The sequence below is a fragment of the Oryctolagus cuniculus genome, chromosome 14 (assembly GCF_051225735.1).
Source record: "Oryctolagus cuniculus isolate XC-2025 breed Fujian yellow rabbit chromosome 14, ASM5122573v1, whole genome shotgun sequence".
In the NCBI taxonomy this organism is placed as follows: domain Eukaryota; kingdom Metazoa; phylum Chordata; class Mammalia; order Lagomorpha; family Leporidae; genus Oryctolagus; species Oryctolagus cuniculus.
The window spans coordinates 61,917,325-61,934,151 of NC_142880.1; the positions used below are offsets into that span (position 1 = coordinate 61,917,325).

At 42.1% G+C, this 16,827-nt stretch overlaps 1 protein-coding gene across 4 annotated transcripts in view; it reads right to left on the reverse strand.

Annotated features, from left to right (window-relative positions):
* The window catches only part of RANBP3L (RAN binding protein 3 like), a 57,189-nt gene that overhangs the window by 3,353 nt on the left and 37,009 nt on the right, over positions 1-16,827 (reverse strand). For all 4 annotated transcript variants that reach the window (XM_017344682.4, XM_017344681.4, XM_089312734.1 and 1 more), the window contains 7 exons: positions 16,459-16,562; positions 10,512-10,596; positions 7,976-8,078; positions 7,529-7,659; positions 5,284-5,404; positions 2,746-2,888; positions 399-594 (listed from right to left, as the gene is read on the reverse strand). In XM_017344682.4, the coding sequence (XP_017200171.1) occupies positions 399-594; positions 2,746-2,888; positions 5,284-5,404; positions 7,529-7,659; positions 7,976-8,078; positions 10,512-10,596; positions 16,459-16,562 (883 nt within the window). The remainder of the gene's footprint in view (positions 1-398; positions 595-2,745; positions 2,889-5,283; positions 5,405-7,528; positions 7,660-7,975; positions 8,079-10,511; positions 10,597-16,458; positions 16,563-16,827) is intronic.

Consider the following 16,827-nt stretch of genomic DNA (forward strand, 5'->3'; position numbering starts at 1 on the left):
TAACCTGGGAATACACAAGACTTTCCAGGTTTCAAGCTAAATTTACTTGGTGATCCCATTACATTTATTTATAATTTAATGAGAACAAATGAAGAAGAATATGAATAAATGATAGTTTCAGGTTAGCAGTATAATAGTTTAAATTATCAGTGTGTTCTAATGCAATTTATAGGCAACTGATTTGCAAGGCATCATTATGCAGCTGACTTGTTCTCATCTCAGTGAAGACCACTTGCAAAAGATTGATTTTCAGACACTCTCCTCAGTTCCAACAGCCAGGTCTCTAACTATAACCCACCTTAAACGGATCAGCTCCATTTTTTAAAAAATCAATGTAGTATGTTAGCATTGTGCTTATTTTTTTAAACCTCTGCCCTAACAGAATGAAAATTATTTACCTGATCCATTTTTGGTGACATGTATGAAATCATCCTCATCCTCATCCTCATCACAGCTATCAAAGTTTACTTGCTGGAGGACTGTTTCTGACTGTATCTCAGCTTGATTGACGTCTTTTTGCTTATTGGAGCTTCGAAGTGCGACAAGACGATGATGTATTGCTGCGTACAGGTATCCTGTATCTTTGACACTGGCCTACATGAAGGACATTGAATTTAGAACATAAGCCACATTTTATAGATTTTTAATCTTTGACTGTTACTAAGGAAGGAATTAAATGATATAAATCTAGGTTTCAAATAAATGCTTACAACCCTAAAAAGGAAGGAGTAAAAAGCTAATGTTGAAGCAAATTCCATCCTAAAGTGAATAATTTTATGAGATCTCAATTAGTACATATTAACCTAAGAAAGCAAAATTTTATAATTTTAATTCTATATTTGAATTTCAGTGTGTTAAAACCATTCTTCCTCCACTATGCTACACTATAAAAAGTTGTTGGGAGACCCAGATGCAGTTCCAGACTCCTGGCTTCAACCTGGCCAAACTTCGGCTGTTGCAGGCATAGAGGAGTTCTTTCTATCACTTTCTTAGACATCCCCTGCAAACCTCATGGCTTTGTGTAGAGGCAGAGCTTGTGGAATCTATGATGCTGTTGCAAAAACACATCTCAAGTTCTTGCTTTTCCATACTAATAACATAACATAAAGAATATGGAAACAGTAACTAACATTTGTAAAATAGTTACTGTTATCATTTCTTTTATTCAGTCCTTAAGATAATACCATGAGTACATTATTGATTCTATTTATATTAGAAAAGCACAAGTATGTACTCATTTCCCTCTTCTCTTTACAACTGAGGAAAATATGACTCAGAAATGTAAAAGACAAACTGCTGAGACTTGATTCCATTCAGATTTGTGGGATTAATGAGATAAATTATGATGCATAATGGAATTATTTCACCTACTAAAAGAATTTTTAAAAAATAAGCTATTGTTTAAAGTCATGAAGAGAGTCATTTACAATAATAGATGAAAAATATGTGGACTTCATATTAGCTATTTAACCTTCTCACAGCTTTATAAAGTATGTTATAGTTACCTTCATTTTGCAAGTGAGTAAAACTAACATAAGGAAGACTAACTTGTCTAACGGCCATATAGTATGTGTGGTATGGTACACATGTATTTATGTGTACACATACTCATGTATGGACTAAAATATAGGACAAGGCCAAAATGTTAATAGTGACCATCTATGAGGGTGGAATTTTTAGTAATTTTTATTGCATTTGTTTGGCTTATCACTAATAAATGTCCTATACTTTAGAACTCCAGCATGGATTCGGAATTGAGGTATTAATCATAGTTGACAGCCTCCATCTCAGTCTTTGATAAGCTGCTTCACCCACTCAAAACTAGGGGTGACCTGGTCTGGCAGAGTAACAAGTATTATCTTCCTAAGTGGTAAACATATCTGAACATCATCTTACCCTGACATTGTAATACTCACATCAACAGTGTACTTATTGTGGTGTATTGTTGGGTGTAATACTCACACCCAACAGTGTACTTATTGTGGTGAAATCTTTTGACATTTCATCACTGGGCACTTACCAACATTGTTTTTTCCATTACTATACAAAAGCCAATTTACTAGTATTATCACCTTCTGCCTGTCACTAAAGTACTCTGTCTTCCCTGGTCTTCTGGCTCAGGCCATGGGGGAAACCAAATTGCTCCTTTTTTTGGCAGAGGAGGGGAGGAGTGGGGAGACATTAGGAGCGGGGGAGGGACTTTACTCTAGCCAGCTCTCTGTGTCTGGATCTTGTCCTTGAGGTCAAGCATTCTTGCTGCCAGGAACAACTAAAGCGGTGCTCCCATTCTGTAACCTTGGAGATTTACTTATGTCCAGAATTGGAATTTGCTGTTGGACTGGTTATTTTAACTTGGTAGCCCTGTGTTTTTCCATTTCTCACTGATTCCTTTCCAATGATCTCAAAACCTTCTCCATCTCAGCTTGCAGTATAAGCATCAGGCTTTGGATTCTGCTGTGCTTCTCTGGCAAGCCATCCCTGACAATTGTCACTTTGGTAACAGCAAAATTGTTAACATAGTATCAGTAGGAAAGAAAATGGTAGAGGTTTGGTGGCATATATCATATAAATGTCTTGAAACAGGAACCAATTGATCACCACAGACATTGATACTGATTTCTGAATTTCATAATAAATAGATGATTTTTGCCAGTGGTACAGGTTATTATAACAAAGTGAAAAATAAGTTGGTAATTAGAGATCTATTAATAGAATAATCATTTATTATTCAAATTTCTAACTTACCTGAATTAAAAATACTTTAATGCTATAGTCCTCAAAATCGGTAGCTGTTACTTGTAAATTTTTGTGATTTGCTCTCTGAATCTTCATTTGAGCCCAGAGTTTGCTATTGAGGATCAGTCTCAGACTGCCTTGGTTGCGCATAACTGAAACAGGAAGGTAAATGTATAAGACCCCAAAGCAGTTGATTCCTTAGCCTTCCAGGGGAATTTGCTATTTTTGGAAGCAAAGCAAACCTTGCAGTTGTTTTTTAGACTGTATTTCCACAATAAAGTTGTAATTTGACTAGATTATAACTTTGTTTTCAAGTTGTTTTGGGCTTTGTTATGTTTGAGATATAAATATCTAAAGGATATTTATTCAAGAATATTTTTACAGTGACAAAAACCTTAGGTGTCCAAAAAGTACAATTAAATAAATTACAGTTTAGTCATTCAAGAAAATTTTGTGAACCTACTAAGAATATTGAAGAAAGATATTTATTGGTATTGAAAGATGAACATGGTTACTATGTAAATTAAAAAAAAAAAAGGTAGGGGCCGGCACTGTGGCATAGCAGGCAAAGCCACCTCCTGCGGAACCATCATACCATATGGGTGCCAGTTGGAGTCCCTGCTGCCCCCTTCTTTTTTTTTTATTTTAAGATTTATTTATTTGTTTGAAAGCAGAGTTATAGAGAGAGGGAGAGACAGTGAGAGAGATCTTCCATCCGCTGGCTCACTTCCCAGAAGGCTGCAACAGCTAGTGCTGTGCCAGGCCAAAGCCAGAAGCCCAGAGTTGCTTCTAGGTCTGTGGGTGGGCTTCTCCACTTCAGATCCAACTCCCTGCTAATACACCTAGGAAAGCAGCAGAGGATGGCCCAAGTACTTGGATCCCTCCACCCATGTGGGACACCCAGGAGTAGCTGCTGTCTCTGGTTCCGCCCATCTCTGGCCATTGCAGCCATTTGGGGAGTGAACCAGCAGATGGATTCTCTCGCTCTTGCTCTCGCTCTTGCTCTCTCTCCTTCTCGTTGTAACGCTAACTTTCAAATAAATGAATAAGTCTTTAGAAAAAATGTGTATCATGGTATACTATATAAAAATAAGTCAGGAAAAAAGCAATATAAATACCATGAATCACATGACCTACAATCTACGTGTATACAGATGTATACAGAGAATAAGGAGCAGAGGAGTATATTCTGTTGACAGGGGCTGTTTCAGGAAGTTATAGCTTTAAGTGATTTTATTTTTTTCTTTTTGTTGATCTATATTTCTGTTTTCTTTAAGGAACATGTATTACCTGCATAATAAAAAAAATTGTTTTGGAGTTTCACATTTTGTTTTTGTATTTGGCTGGCATTGGAATTAAACCAGATAAAGAACAACTAATGGCAGCCTTAGGACTATTTCTTGGTTGCATTATTTAGAAACCATTTGTTAGTTATAGAACTGAAGACACTGTTCCTATTCTTTTCATCTGAATTCTACTCCTTACCTACTTCTTGAGCTTGATAGTGTGAAACTCAACAAATATCTTTTGCCTATGCTTTTTTTTTGTTTTTGTTTTTGTTTTTTTTTGTTTTTGTTTTTGTTTTTTGACAGGCAGAGTGGATAGTGAGAGAGAGAGACAGAGAGAAAGGTCTTCCTTTTGCCGTTGGTTCACCCTCCAATGGCCGCCGAGGACGGCACGCTGCAGCCGGCACACTGCGCTGATCGGAAGCCAGGAGCCAGGTGCTTCTCCTGGTCTCCCATGGGGTGCAGGGCCCAAGCACCTGGGCCATCCTCCACTGCACTCCCTGGCCACAGCAGAGAGCTGGCCTGGAAGAGGGGCAACCGGGACAGAATCCGGCGCCCCGACTGGGACTAGAACCCGGTGTGCCGGTGCCGCAAGGCAGAGGATTAGCCTATTGAGCCGCGGTGCCGGCCTGCCTATGCTTTTTGCCTATCTTTTTGCCTATGCTCACTTTCTGTTCATTTCTCTGAACAATGCCCAGTGTGTCTTTTTGGATGCCAAACCCCTTTTGTTTGAATGACTCCAGCTTCTGATCATCACTCTGCCTGCAAGATTCAAAACCTATGTACCTTGTTTCCCTGGCAACTGACTCTTATCCCAACCCCCACACAATGTTTAAAATACTAGGGATAAACTTTACAAAATAATTTGTATTGTATTCCTTCAACGAATAATGATTTTACTATTTAGGTGTGTGCCCGGGCTCTGACATAGGTGTTTTTTGTGCGTTATCTCATTGAATTCTCACAATCACCCCTGAAGTCATGAACTTCAGTTATCCCTATTTTAAATGACTGGAACTAGGGCAGGGAGAGATTAAGTCACTTATCCAAGGTCACCAGTTAGTCAGTGATCCAGCCAGCACTGGAGCCCATGCAGTTTGACAGAAAAGCCTCCTTGAAATGGGAAGCTCCCATTAGGAATAATATTGTTTTCAACAGTCTGATTGATTGATGTGATTTATAACATCACCAGAATATAGTACATGCTTATATTAGGAATTTTACCCTGAGAAATGGCTTGCTTTACAAAGTGATTCCTTACTTAGTCTTGACTGTAATGTTCCACAGTCGCTGCTTGCTGTGTCATTCAGTCTCAAAGTTCCTCTGCCCCTTTCGGTCCAAGATTGTGTCATTTTGTTGAATAGAAAAAGCTTGCAGTTGATCTAAATGACAATTTTTTAAAAGGTCAAATATATACAATTTTTTCAAAGTAAATTATTTGCTATGCTGTTCTACTTTTATATCTGTCTGATCTGTCAGAATAACCTTTGCTAATGATTTGTAAACCAGCTTTTAAAACTTAATTAACTTTTAAAATATGAAGTTTCCAAGTGGCACAAACATCAAAAAGTAAAAAAAAGCATACAAAGTGAAAAGTCCTGCCCAACCTTTTCCCCATCTGTCAACTTCCACTCCTGTAAGAGGTAATAACCATCACTAATATTTTAATTTATTTTTCTAGAAATATTTGTATGTAAATACATCCTAATATATGTACAAAAGTACTTCAAAAAGTTCATGGACAAATGGAATTAAAAGGTAAATTTATTCTGGCACAAAATTTTGAAATCCTTGCATAGTTTTTTCTATATATGCATTTTCCATAACCCTTCTGAGAACCCTCATGTTTGTACTCCTCTTTTTTTCTATAAGTAGAATACCATACCTACTTTCTGATTTTTCACTTAACAATAAACAATTTTATATTATACAGCATTATTTTGACCTATATTATGTTGTTTGAAAGTAAAAGAATCAGGGAACTCTTTGCCTGCTTAAAATTTTTCAAAATCAATATGAGAACTTGGAGAACTATGATGGGACACCATAGGGCACCCCAGTATAAATTGATTACCAGTGGTTCTCAGATACTATTCCGTACAAGAAGCACCTAAACTAGCATGCCAGGGCCTTGATTCAAGAAGGGTGTAGTTAATATAATCAGAAAGTTGTGTTTAGGGACACACTGATTTACAGTGTTCATAGATCATAAGGGAAATAAAGAGGAATGGGGACTATTTGGGAGGAAAGTAGATGGAGAGGGGCCGACACTGTGCGCAGTGGATAAAGATGCTGCCTGCAGTGCCAGTATCCCATATGGGTGCCGGTTCTAGTCCCAGCTGCTCCTCTTCTGATCCAGCTCTCTGCTGTGGCCTGGGAAAGCAGTAGAAGATGGCCCAAGTCCTTGTGTCCCTGCACCCGAGTGGGAGACTTAGAAGAAGCTTTCTGGCTCCTGGCTTCGGTTTGGCACAGCTCTGGCCGTTGCAGCCAATTGGGGAGTAAACCAGCAGATGGAAGACCTCTCTTTCTCTCTCTCTCTCTCTCTGTAACTCTGACTTTCAAAAAAATAAATAAATCTTAAAAACAAAAGTAGATTGAGAAAGACAAAAGGAAATTCATGATGAAGTTGTAGGGAATACTTTTCATAAACATATCCTGATAGTGATACCCCTCAACAATCAGATCCTATGTGTGCTGCTGGAGCATGCACCCATGAAATTGTTGATTCATAGGAAATTCTAAACTTTTTATTTATTTATTTTTTGACAGGCAGAGTGGACAGTGAGAGAGAGAGACAGAGAGAAAGGTCTTCCTTTTGCCATTAGCTCACCCCCCCAATGGCCACCGCAGCCGGCGCGCTGCGGCCGGCACACCGCGCTGATCCGATGGCAGGAGCCAGGTGCTTCTCCTGGTCTCCCATGGGGTGCAGGGCCCAAGCACTTGGGCCATCCTCCACTGCACTCCCTGGCCACAGCAGAGAGCTGGAAAGGAAGAGGAGCAACCAGGACTAGAGCAACCCGACCGGAACTAGAACCCGGTGTGCCAGTGCCGCGAGCGGAGGATTAGCCTATTGAGCCGCGGTGCTGGCCGAAATTCTAAACTTTTTAAAAGGAAAATAAAATTATTTTTATTATCTTAAACTGAAATCGAGTTATATCAACATCTAAAAACCTTCAGTTTTAGCGGAATTAATCCACCATAGGATAATGGACTTGATCATAAAAGCAAGTGTGACGAGTATAAAGACAGGACCCTTGACTATCTTCTTTCTAAGGGATTAATGTGAATGACAATAAATCCAACCCATCTCACTGAAAATTATTCATAAAAATGTAAGAAAAGAAAATATTGGTTTCATCTTTGGAAGCCTCCAACATTTTTACTTAAGCAACTTAGTCTTCATAAAAACTATATTTCACTTTACATTTTTAAAATGTCCCTGTTTATGGTAACTTTATTCCAAATATGTAAATGCTACCAGAAAGAGCAATATATGGCATACAAACCTTTAACACATTATGTTCTGCTTCCTCCCCTGTTATAACATTGACTTTCTCAAGCAAGCATTTTTGTGATGGTTGGGAAGAGAAAGCGGCAGCTGATTCTATTAGTGATTTGTTTTTAACAGAGTCTGTTCCTAAGAGAAAATGGGAGAAAGAACACATAAAAGAACCATTTTCTCTACTATGAAAGTTCTTGGTAGCTCCAGTTGACACATCTCCTTACCTTTCGGTAGTAATAAATGTTGCCAAATAAAATCAAGCTGCTTGAGTTTTCACAAAATATCCTTATTGATTCTCCAAAATATGGTTACTGGGTAATCCTATTTCTAATCTTCAATTTTTACAAAAATTATAAAATACTAGATTATTGGATTATTTTTATAGCAATGACATGAAAAACAGGAGACAAACTAGTTGAATCAAATGTTTTACAAATGAAGTGATTCTTACTTGAATTTGGAGAGTTGATGGGAAACTTCAGCATGGACTTGAATGTTTTTTCCTTGACATATGAATCATTTTCAAGTTGAGGCTGGATGAGTTTTTGAGTACCCTGTATGGGGAAAAACATTATCTAACTTTCTTCCTATTTATTTGCTGTAAGCTATAAAATATTTTTGTTCTACTTCAACATCGTAAATAACCCACCGGCTGTTTTTGTTTAGGGGTCCTTATGGCTAAAGAGGAAATTTTTCCCTATTGTTAGAGAGGCTTAGTTCTAATCCTTAAAAAACGTAATCTAGTTACCAGTAGTCTACTTCAGGCAGGATTTAGTCCCAGAAACAATAGGGAAAGTTCTAGTGACATCAAAGAAGGTAGCTGCTGTTCTATGATCCCACTGGCCGGAACTGTCCTCTCTGTGTCAACATACCTCAGTATACCTAGTAATTCACACTTGCTATCCACTTAATGGAAACAAAAATTATCCAGAAACCTCACTAGATGTCTCAGAGAACAACTTTATGGAAAGATTCCAACTTGCTTGGGGCTCTGTACATCTGTTGTAATCAATACCTGCTTGGAAAAAAGACTGAGTTATTGCCATGTCATTTATGATAATGTACAGGCCAGCAGGGATAGTTAAGAACGTGTGTTTATATTTTTTATTTATATATTTCATAATATTTGAAAGACAGAGAGGTAGAGAAAGAGAGAGAGAGAGGGAGTTCTTCCATACACTGGTTCACTCTCCAAATGCCTGTAGCAGCTAGTGCTGGGCCAGGAGAAAGCCAGGAACCAGGACCTCAACCTGGTTCTTTCACGTGGGTGGCAGGGATCCGAGTACTTGATCTATTACCTTCTGCCTCTTAGGGTATGTATTAGCAGGAAGCTGGAATTGGGAACAGAGCCAGGACTCAAACCCACACTCAAATAGTGGTTGTGGGTGTCCCAAGCAGCATCTTAACCACTGTGCCAAACACCTGCCCTAGACCCTGTGTTTTCATCTTTTCCTTATGAACTCAGATTCTTTCTTATTGTTTAATTGCGCATCAAGATATTCCCTTAAAATTAGTAGAGATTAGAGTAATTATTTCCATTTTAACCAAATGGAAACTAAAGTATTGGGAACTTTTGTGACTCACTTTAAAAGCATATGGTCAGCTATCAAGCCAGGGGTGCATCATGGCTCTTAAATCCCAAGACCAGATGTTTTCAAAACTAATTTGAGGGCAAATACAAATTATCTTATATCTTTAGTGTATTGTCAACTTAAAGAAATGGGAAGCACAGTTCCTTTATAAGCCAAATTTAAAATACCAATGGGGAAGTTGCACAAGCACGTTCTCAAACAAAACCTATAGACCCAACAGTAGTTCGTCTGCACAGGCATCTTTCTGTCCCCTTTACTAAGTAATAAGCATCTCTAGAATTCGGTGTTGCCTTTAGCTTTGCTTGCTCACATGCTTTTCAAATCTGGTTATACATTTCAGTCTCTTGACACTTGGCCTCACTGACAGATTCTGGCCTAATATATTCTGAGGGGAAGCTTAGGCATGTTGATGCTAACACACAGCCAAAGTTGAGACCAGTACTTTATATACTAAAAGATAAATTAGGAGCTGTGAAGGATGACGGTGGCTCTGCCGTGTTCAAATTCCAGATGTGTTTTGAAGGTAGAGGCCCATGATACAGAACTGGGCTAAGAAAGATGGGAATCAAGGATAATACCAAATTTTTTTTACCACAGCAACTGAAAGAATGAGTTGTCTTTATTCAAAATGGGACAGTATTGCAGTAGAAGCTGGTGTGAAGAACATTATAGTGGCTTATTTTAAAAATATTCAAATTTGAAATGATTGTTAGGCATTCAAATAGAGATGTCAGGTAGGCATTTGGATACACCGGGACAGTACCAGTTTGGAGATCAGGAGAAAATCAGAGCTCTGTGGCAGGCCAAACAGCAGCTGAGGGATACTCAGTATTAAATATGGACAATATTAATAATTAGCTTATTGTTCTCACTTGGAAGGTACAGATTCCTCTGTGCAAATTAAGCCCTCTAATTTTCCACTTAGAAGTAGCAAAAAGCATTATAATAATACTTTCTTGATGTAAGAGCTTGAAGAATAAGGTTGTGGTTAACTAGTAAGAATAATTGGAGGATTTACCCATCTTGTTATGAAAAGTCGTATTGGAAAACTTTATTAAAATATTATCAGCAGTTGGGCTTATCTAACTATTACAGGTAATTATGAGGTTTCCTTGGGTATCTCTGATAGAATACAAGTCAAAGAACTGTTTAATATTTCACATCAGTAATGTTATAATTAAGCAGTTCCCTTCCTCAGTGGATTCCTATCTATTATTCTGACAATTAAGGTATGCCTCCCAGGAGATGGTTTGCAGTTAAAGAAAGAAAATTTGTCTTTGAACCCAGAAATTAATAGGTACACACCAATTTAGCCTTACTTTCAGCTAATTTTCCTTCAGAAATTTGAAGTAACGCCTCTTCAAATAATAATAGAAACATTTACCAAACTCTTACCAAAACTCTTTCTACCATGTTTTCTCCAAAAACGAAGTCAGGACTGCAACTTTTAAAAGAATACTTATCTTCACTTGATTGACACCTAAAAAAAATCAGCATTTGCTATTTTAAATGTCTAGATAAAAAATTTTACATCTTAACAGGTGAAATAATCAGATGATTTGATATTTGCAAAGCATAAATTGTCGCTCCCCCTCTTCGTGGAGGAGCAACACTAAACCCTGCCTGGGCTTCATATCCGAGTCACGGCACCATTATGTCGCTCCCCGTCTTCGTGGGGGAACGACACAGGACCCTGCGCTGTTCTTTCGTCTGCTCGGCCCTCCCCGGGTTTGCTGCTGGTTCTTCCCGGGTTGGCTACTATCCCTTCCACCTCCGTGGAAGGGCAGTTCCCCCTGGCCGCATTCCCCACTTCCGCAGGGGAGCGGCACACCGCCGGCCGGTTCTCTCGGGGGCTGCACGGGTTCCCTTAGATGTTCCCCATAGATGTTCCTGGTGCATGCCGTCTCTCTCCTCCTTTATAGTCCTTCTCTGCCAATCCCAACTCGGCTGAGTACGCTGCTCTCCAATCAGGAGCAAGTCCTACAGTTAATTGGTTGAACTGGAGGCAGCTGTGCGGAAGCTGTTTACTTCTCTCCCAGCGCCATATTGTGGGAGAGCAGATGCATAGAATAAGTCCTAATTCGAGTAACTTAGTCTGGTCCGGATTGCTCCCCACAGATCCCCCTTTCTTTTTATTTTTTAGCGTTGATACGCGCCTGTCCTCGGTGTCCCGCGGCACACACTCTGCTCTACTTGCTAGAGCCGCCACAGGCTCTTACAAGTCCTATCAATCAGGAAAACCGAATCCGGGTCCTCTCTTCGCCATTGTGAGGAGGTTTTTAGGCGCTGATGCATGCCTGTGTTCGGTGCCCTGCAGCGCATGCTCTGCTCTGCCCGCAGGGGCTTACAAAACCTATCAGGCAAACCGAATCCAAGCCTTCTCATTGCCTTATTGTGGGGGAGACTTATTAGTGTTGGTTCGTGCCTATCTTCGGTGACCTGCAGCTCATACTCTGGTCGAGCTTTGCTGGCGCTTACCGCCTTAAATCAGGCAGACCGAATCCAAGCCTTCTAATTGGCATGTTGAGGGGAGGCCTTATTTTTCTCTATTTCTCTATCTCCGGGCATTCCTACCTCTCCCATTTCACTTCTATCTTCCAGCATTCCCATTTCTCTTTTACTTCACTTCCAAACTTCTGTTTCTCTTATCCCTGCGGCTTTCCGGCACCTCGCCCCGCCGGCGGGTTCCCGGCTCTGCGCCGCTTCAGCCCGCGCGCCTCTCTGCGCGGCTTCCCGGCTTTGCGCGGTCCGCGGTCTCCACGCTTAACCCTTTCGCGTCTGAACCACGGCCTACGCCAGCGTTCCCTATCTATTCACGCCCCGTGCTCTCTCTGCACGCGGCGGCTTCCGCGAGTAACACGGCGTAGCTTGCGTCTCCGCCACTAGGATTCAATCTAAGTTCCCCGGGCTAGCCTGGCGAATTCAACCCAGCGTACGTCTCCGCCCCACGGTTTGGCTTCCCGTCCTTTGCTCCCCGGGCTAATCAGACGGATCCCAACCTGGCTTACGTCTCAGCTTCTAGTTTCAACTTTTCGCCCCCTATTCCCGGGCTAACTTGAGAACCCCAAAGTGGCTTTCGTTTCCGCCTCGGCCTGCCCCCCGCGGCTTCAATTTCCCTAACATTTTTCTCTACCCGGTATGTTTCCCCAAGCTTTCCTCCAACGATATTCCTCCCTCATTTCTCCTGGCCTCTCCCCACAGTCCGCGTCCGAGTCTGTTTGTTCTAGCTTTCACTTTCGCTTTCGACCTTAGAGATTTCTCCCAGCTTCCCCCCGTAGTCCGAATCCGAGTCTATGCCTAGGCTTTCAATAGCTTCTTCCGGCTCCTTTTTCGTCCGGCTTTTCCCTAGGCTGTTTGCTAGTTTCTCTCTCCGGTATTTTCCCATTTCTTCCCGTTTCTTCCCTCCTAAGTTTGCTATCCGTCCTAGGTTTCCTATCCGAGCTAGGTTTCCTATCCGAGTCATTTCTTCCCTCCTAGGTTTCCTATCCGAGTCATTTCTTCCCTCCTAGGTTTCCTATCCGAGTCACGGCACCATTATGTCGCTCCCCCTCTTCGTGGAGGAGCAACACTAAACCCTGCCTGGGCTTCATATCCGAGTCACGGCACCATTATGTCGCTCCCCATCTTCGTGGGGGAACGACACAGGACCCTGCGCTGTTCTTTCGTCTGCTCGGCCCTCCCCGGGTTTGCTGCTGGTTCTTCCCGGGTTGGCTACTATCCCTTCCACCTCCGTGGAAGGGCAGTTCCCCCTGGCCGCATTCCCCACTTCCGCAGGGGAGCGGCACACCGCCGGCCGGTTCTCTCGGGGGCTGCACGGGTTCCCTTAGATGTTCCCCATAGATGTTCCTGGTGCATGCCGTCTCTCTCCTCCTTTATAGTCCTTCTCTGCCAATCCCAACTCGGCTGAGTACGCTGCTCTCCAATCAGGAGCAAGTCCTACAGTTAATTGGTTGAACTGGAGGCAGCTGTGCGGAAGCTGTTTACTTCTCTCCCAGCGCCATATTGTGGGAGAGCAGATGCATAGAATAAGTCCTAATTCGAGTAACTTAGTCTGGTCCGGATTGCTCCCCACAGATCCCCCTTTCTTTTTATTTTTTAGCGTTGATACGCGCCTGTCCTCGGTGTCCCGCGGCACACACTCTGCTCTACTTGCTAGAGCCGCCACAGGCTCTTACAAGTCCTATCAATCAGGAAAACCGAATCCGGGTCCTCTCTTCGCCATTGTGAGGAGGTTTTTAGGCGCTGATGCATGCCTGTGTTCGGTGCCCTGCAGCGCATGCTCTGCTCTGCCCGCAGGGGCTTACAAAACCTATCAGGCAAACCGAATCCAAGCCTTCTCATTGCCTTATTGTGGGGGAGACTTATTAGTGTTGGTTCGTGCCTATCTTCGGTGACCTGCAGCTCATACTCTGGTCGAGCTTTGCTGGCGCTTACCGCCTTAAATCAGGCAGACCGAATCCAAGCCTTCTAATTGGCATGTTGAGGGGAGGCCTTATTTTTCTCTATTTCTCTATCTCCGGGCATTCCTACCTCTCCCATTTCACTTCTATCTTCCAGCATTCCCATTTCTCTTTTACTTCACTTCCAAACTTCTGTTTCTCTTATCCCTGCGGCTTTCCGGCACCTCGCCCCGCCGGCGGGTTCCCGGCTCTGCGCCGCTTCAGCCCGCGCGCCTCTCTGCGCGGCTTCCCGGCTTTGCGCGGTCCGCGGTCTCCACGCTTAACCCTTTCGCGTCTGAACCACGGCCTACGCCAGCGTTCCCTATCTATTCACGCCCCGTGCTCTCTCTGCACGCGGCGGCTTCCGCGAGTAACACGGCGTAGCTTGCGTCTCCGCCACTAGGATTCAATCTAAGTTCCCCGGGCTAGCCTGGCGAATTCAACCCAGCGTACGTCTCCGCCCCACGGTTTGGCTTCCCGTCCTTTGCTCCCCGGGCTAATCAGACGGATCCCAACCTGGCTTACGTCTCAGCTTCTAGTTTCAACTTTTCGCCCCCTATTCCCGGGCTAACTTGAGAACCCCAAAGTGGCTTTCGTTTCCGCCTCGGCCTGCCCCCCGCGGCTTCAATTTCCCTAACATTTTTCTCTACCCGGTATGTTTCCCCAAGCTTTCCTCCAACGATATTCCTCCCTCATTTCTCCTGGCCTCTCCCCACAGTCCGCGTCCGAGTCTGTTTGTTCTAGCTTTCACTTTCGCTTTCGACCTTAGAGATTTCTCCCAGCTTCCCCCCGTAGTCCGAATCCGAGTCTATGCCTAGGCTTTCAATAGCTTCTTCCGGCTCCTTTTTCGTCCGGCTTTTCCCTAGGCTGTTTGCTAGTTTCTCTCTCCGGTATTTTCCCATTTCTTCCCGTTTCTTCCCTCCTAAGTTTGCTATCCGTCCTAGGTTTCCTATCCGAGCTAGGTTTCCTATCCGAGTCATTTCTTCCCTCCTAGGTTTCCTATCCGAGTCATTTCTTCCCTCCTAGGTTTCCTATCCGAGTCACGGCACCATTATGTCGCTCCCCCTCTTCGTGGAGGAGCAACACTAAACCCTGCCTGGGCTTCATATCCGAGTCACGGCACCATTATGTCGCTCCCCGTCTTCGTGGGGGAACGACACAGGACCCTGCGCTGTTCTTTCGTCTGCTCGGCCCTCCCCGGGTTTGCTGCTGGTTCTTCCCGGGTTGGCTACTATCCCTTCCACCTCCGTGGAAGGGCAGTTCCCCCTGGCCGCATTCCCCACTTCCGCAGGGGAGCGGCACACCGCCGGCCGGTTCTCTCGGGGGCTGCACGGGTTCCCTTAGATGTTCCCCATAGATGTTCCTGGTGCATGCCGTCTCTCTCCTCCTTTATAGTCCTTCTCTGCCAATCCCAACTCGGCTGAGTACGCTGCTCTCCAATCAGGAGCAAGTCCTACAGTTAATTGGTTGAACTGGAGGCAGCTGTGCGGAAGCTGTTTACTTCTCTCCCAGCGCCATATTGTGGGAGAGCAGATGCATAGAATAAGTCCTAATTCGAGTAACTTAGTCTGGTCCGGATTGCTCCCCACATAAATACTGCTAATTTTTGTTTATCTGAAATTAATGAGAAAGAAATGAAAAACTGAGATGAATAGTTCCTAAGTTGATAGTCAAAATATTTGCCAGCTGTTATGGCACTAGCAGAGACCAAACAAGTCCCTGCACTGCTATGTGGTTAGCATGGAAGGCTGCTCAGGCCTTATCTTTTTGCTCTTTAAGCACAACCTCTTTAATCTCTAATATTCACTCTTGTTTTTACTGAGTGGCCCAAGCTTTTAGCACCCAGAGATCTTCAGGAGAAAAGCAAAGCCAATATACCTTGCTAGTTATACTTGAGTGTGCCTTGACTTAATTTTTTTCCTCCCTGAAATTTTTTGATGTTAAAAATATTTTCCATGATGAACAACTCAAAGACATCCAGCCCTCTCTATGTAAGCAGCTGTGCTCAAGGTTCTTCATTGCATTCCTGATGTACACATTAGGCAAGTGCTGACTAATGTACCTGCCTAGGATCTAATCATGTGAGTCGATTTACATCCAAAGTTAGTTCTACTATTTCTTGGGTTAAACATTCATTCATCAGCAGCAATACTAAAAAATATTGACTTTTCATTTTGCGGGTTTATACTGCTTTCCTTGTTGCTCCAGCTTACTCTGATAAATCATGTATAATAACAAAAATATTTTAAAGCATGTCAGCAAAAGGAAAAGATTAATTCAGTAACCATATAATTAATACCTAACTAAATAAGTTTAGTCATATCTTTTCAAAACATTCTCACCAAGTATAAGACAATGAAGATAATTTAGTATTAATATGATAATATTGAAATATAAAGTTTTTTGAAAAGTATTTTAAATTGTGTTCTTATAAAATCTCCTTTCGCTTGGAAATCTTGGCAAGTTATCCATACAATGTTGGAAAATTATTTTTCATGAATGGTTATAATGATAAAACAAGAATGAAGGGACAATATTTCTGTCTTCTCATTATGTATTGAACATGCCTAATCCAAAACTCTGAAATCCAAAATACTCCAAAATCTCAAGCTTTCTGAGTGCAAATGTTATACTATAAGTGGAAAATTCCACACCCAGCTTCATGTAATGGATTGCAGTCAAAATGCACAATTATTTAAAAATTGTATAAGATTACTTTTAGGTTATATGTGCAAGATATATGGACACCTTATGTATATATGCAAGATAATGCATTTGATCTTTAGACTTGGGTCCTAGCAAATATATATATGCAAATATCCCAAAATTTGAACAAATCCAAAATTCAGAACATTTAGGTGCCAAACATTTTGGGAAGGGCTACTCAAGCAGTATTAACTTACCCTACTGATGTTATACCTAGAAAAGGTTGGTCAATAGACAGCTGGACAGAAATTTGGGCACTTGGTAAATTCCCACTTAATAAATAGGAGCTCCCCTCAGAAATCTGAAAGAAAATAAATCCATCAAAAAGCTCATTAAAATTGCCTTACTATAGGAGTATCAGATGAGGAAACAATAGCTATAGTTAAGTGTATTGAAAGCTTTCCATATTCAAGACAAAGAGAGATCTTCCATCCAATGGTTCATTCCCCAAATGCCCACAACAGTTATGACTGGACTAGGCTGAAGCCAGGAGCCTGGAACTCAATCTGGGTCCCATACATGGATAGCAGGGACTCAAGTACTTGCACTGACAGAAAGCTAGGAAG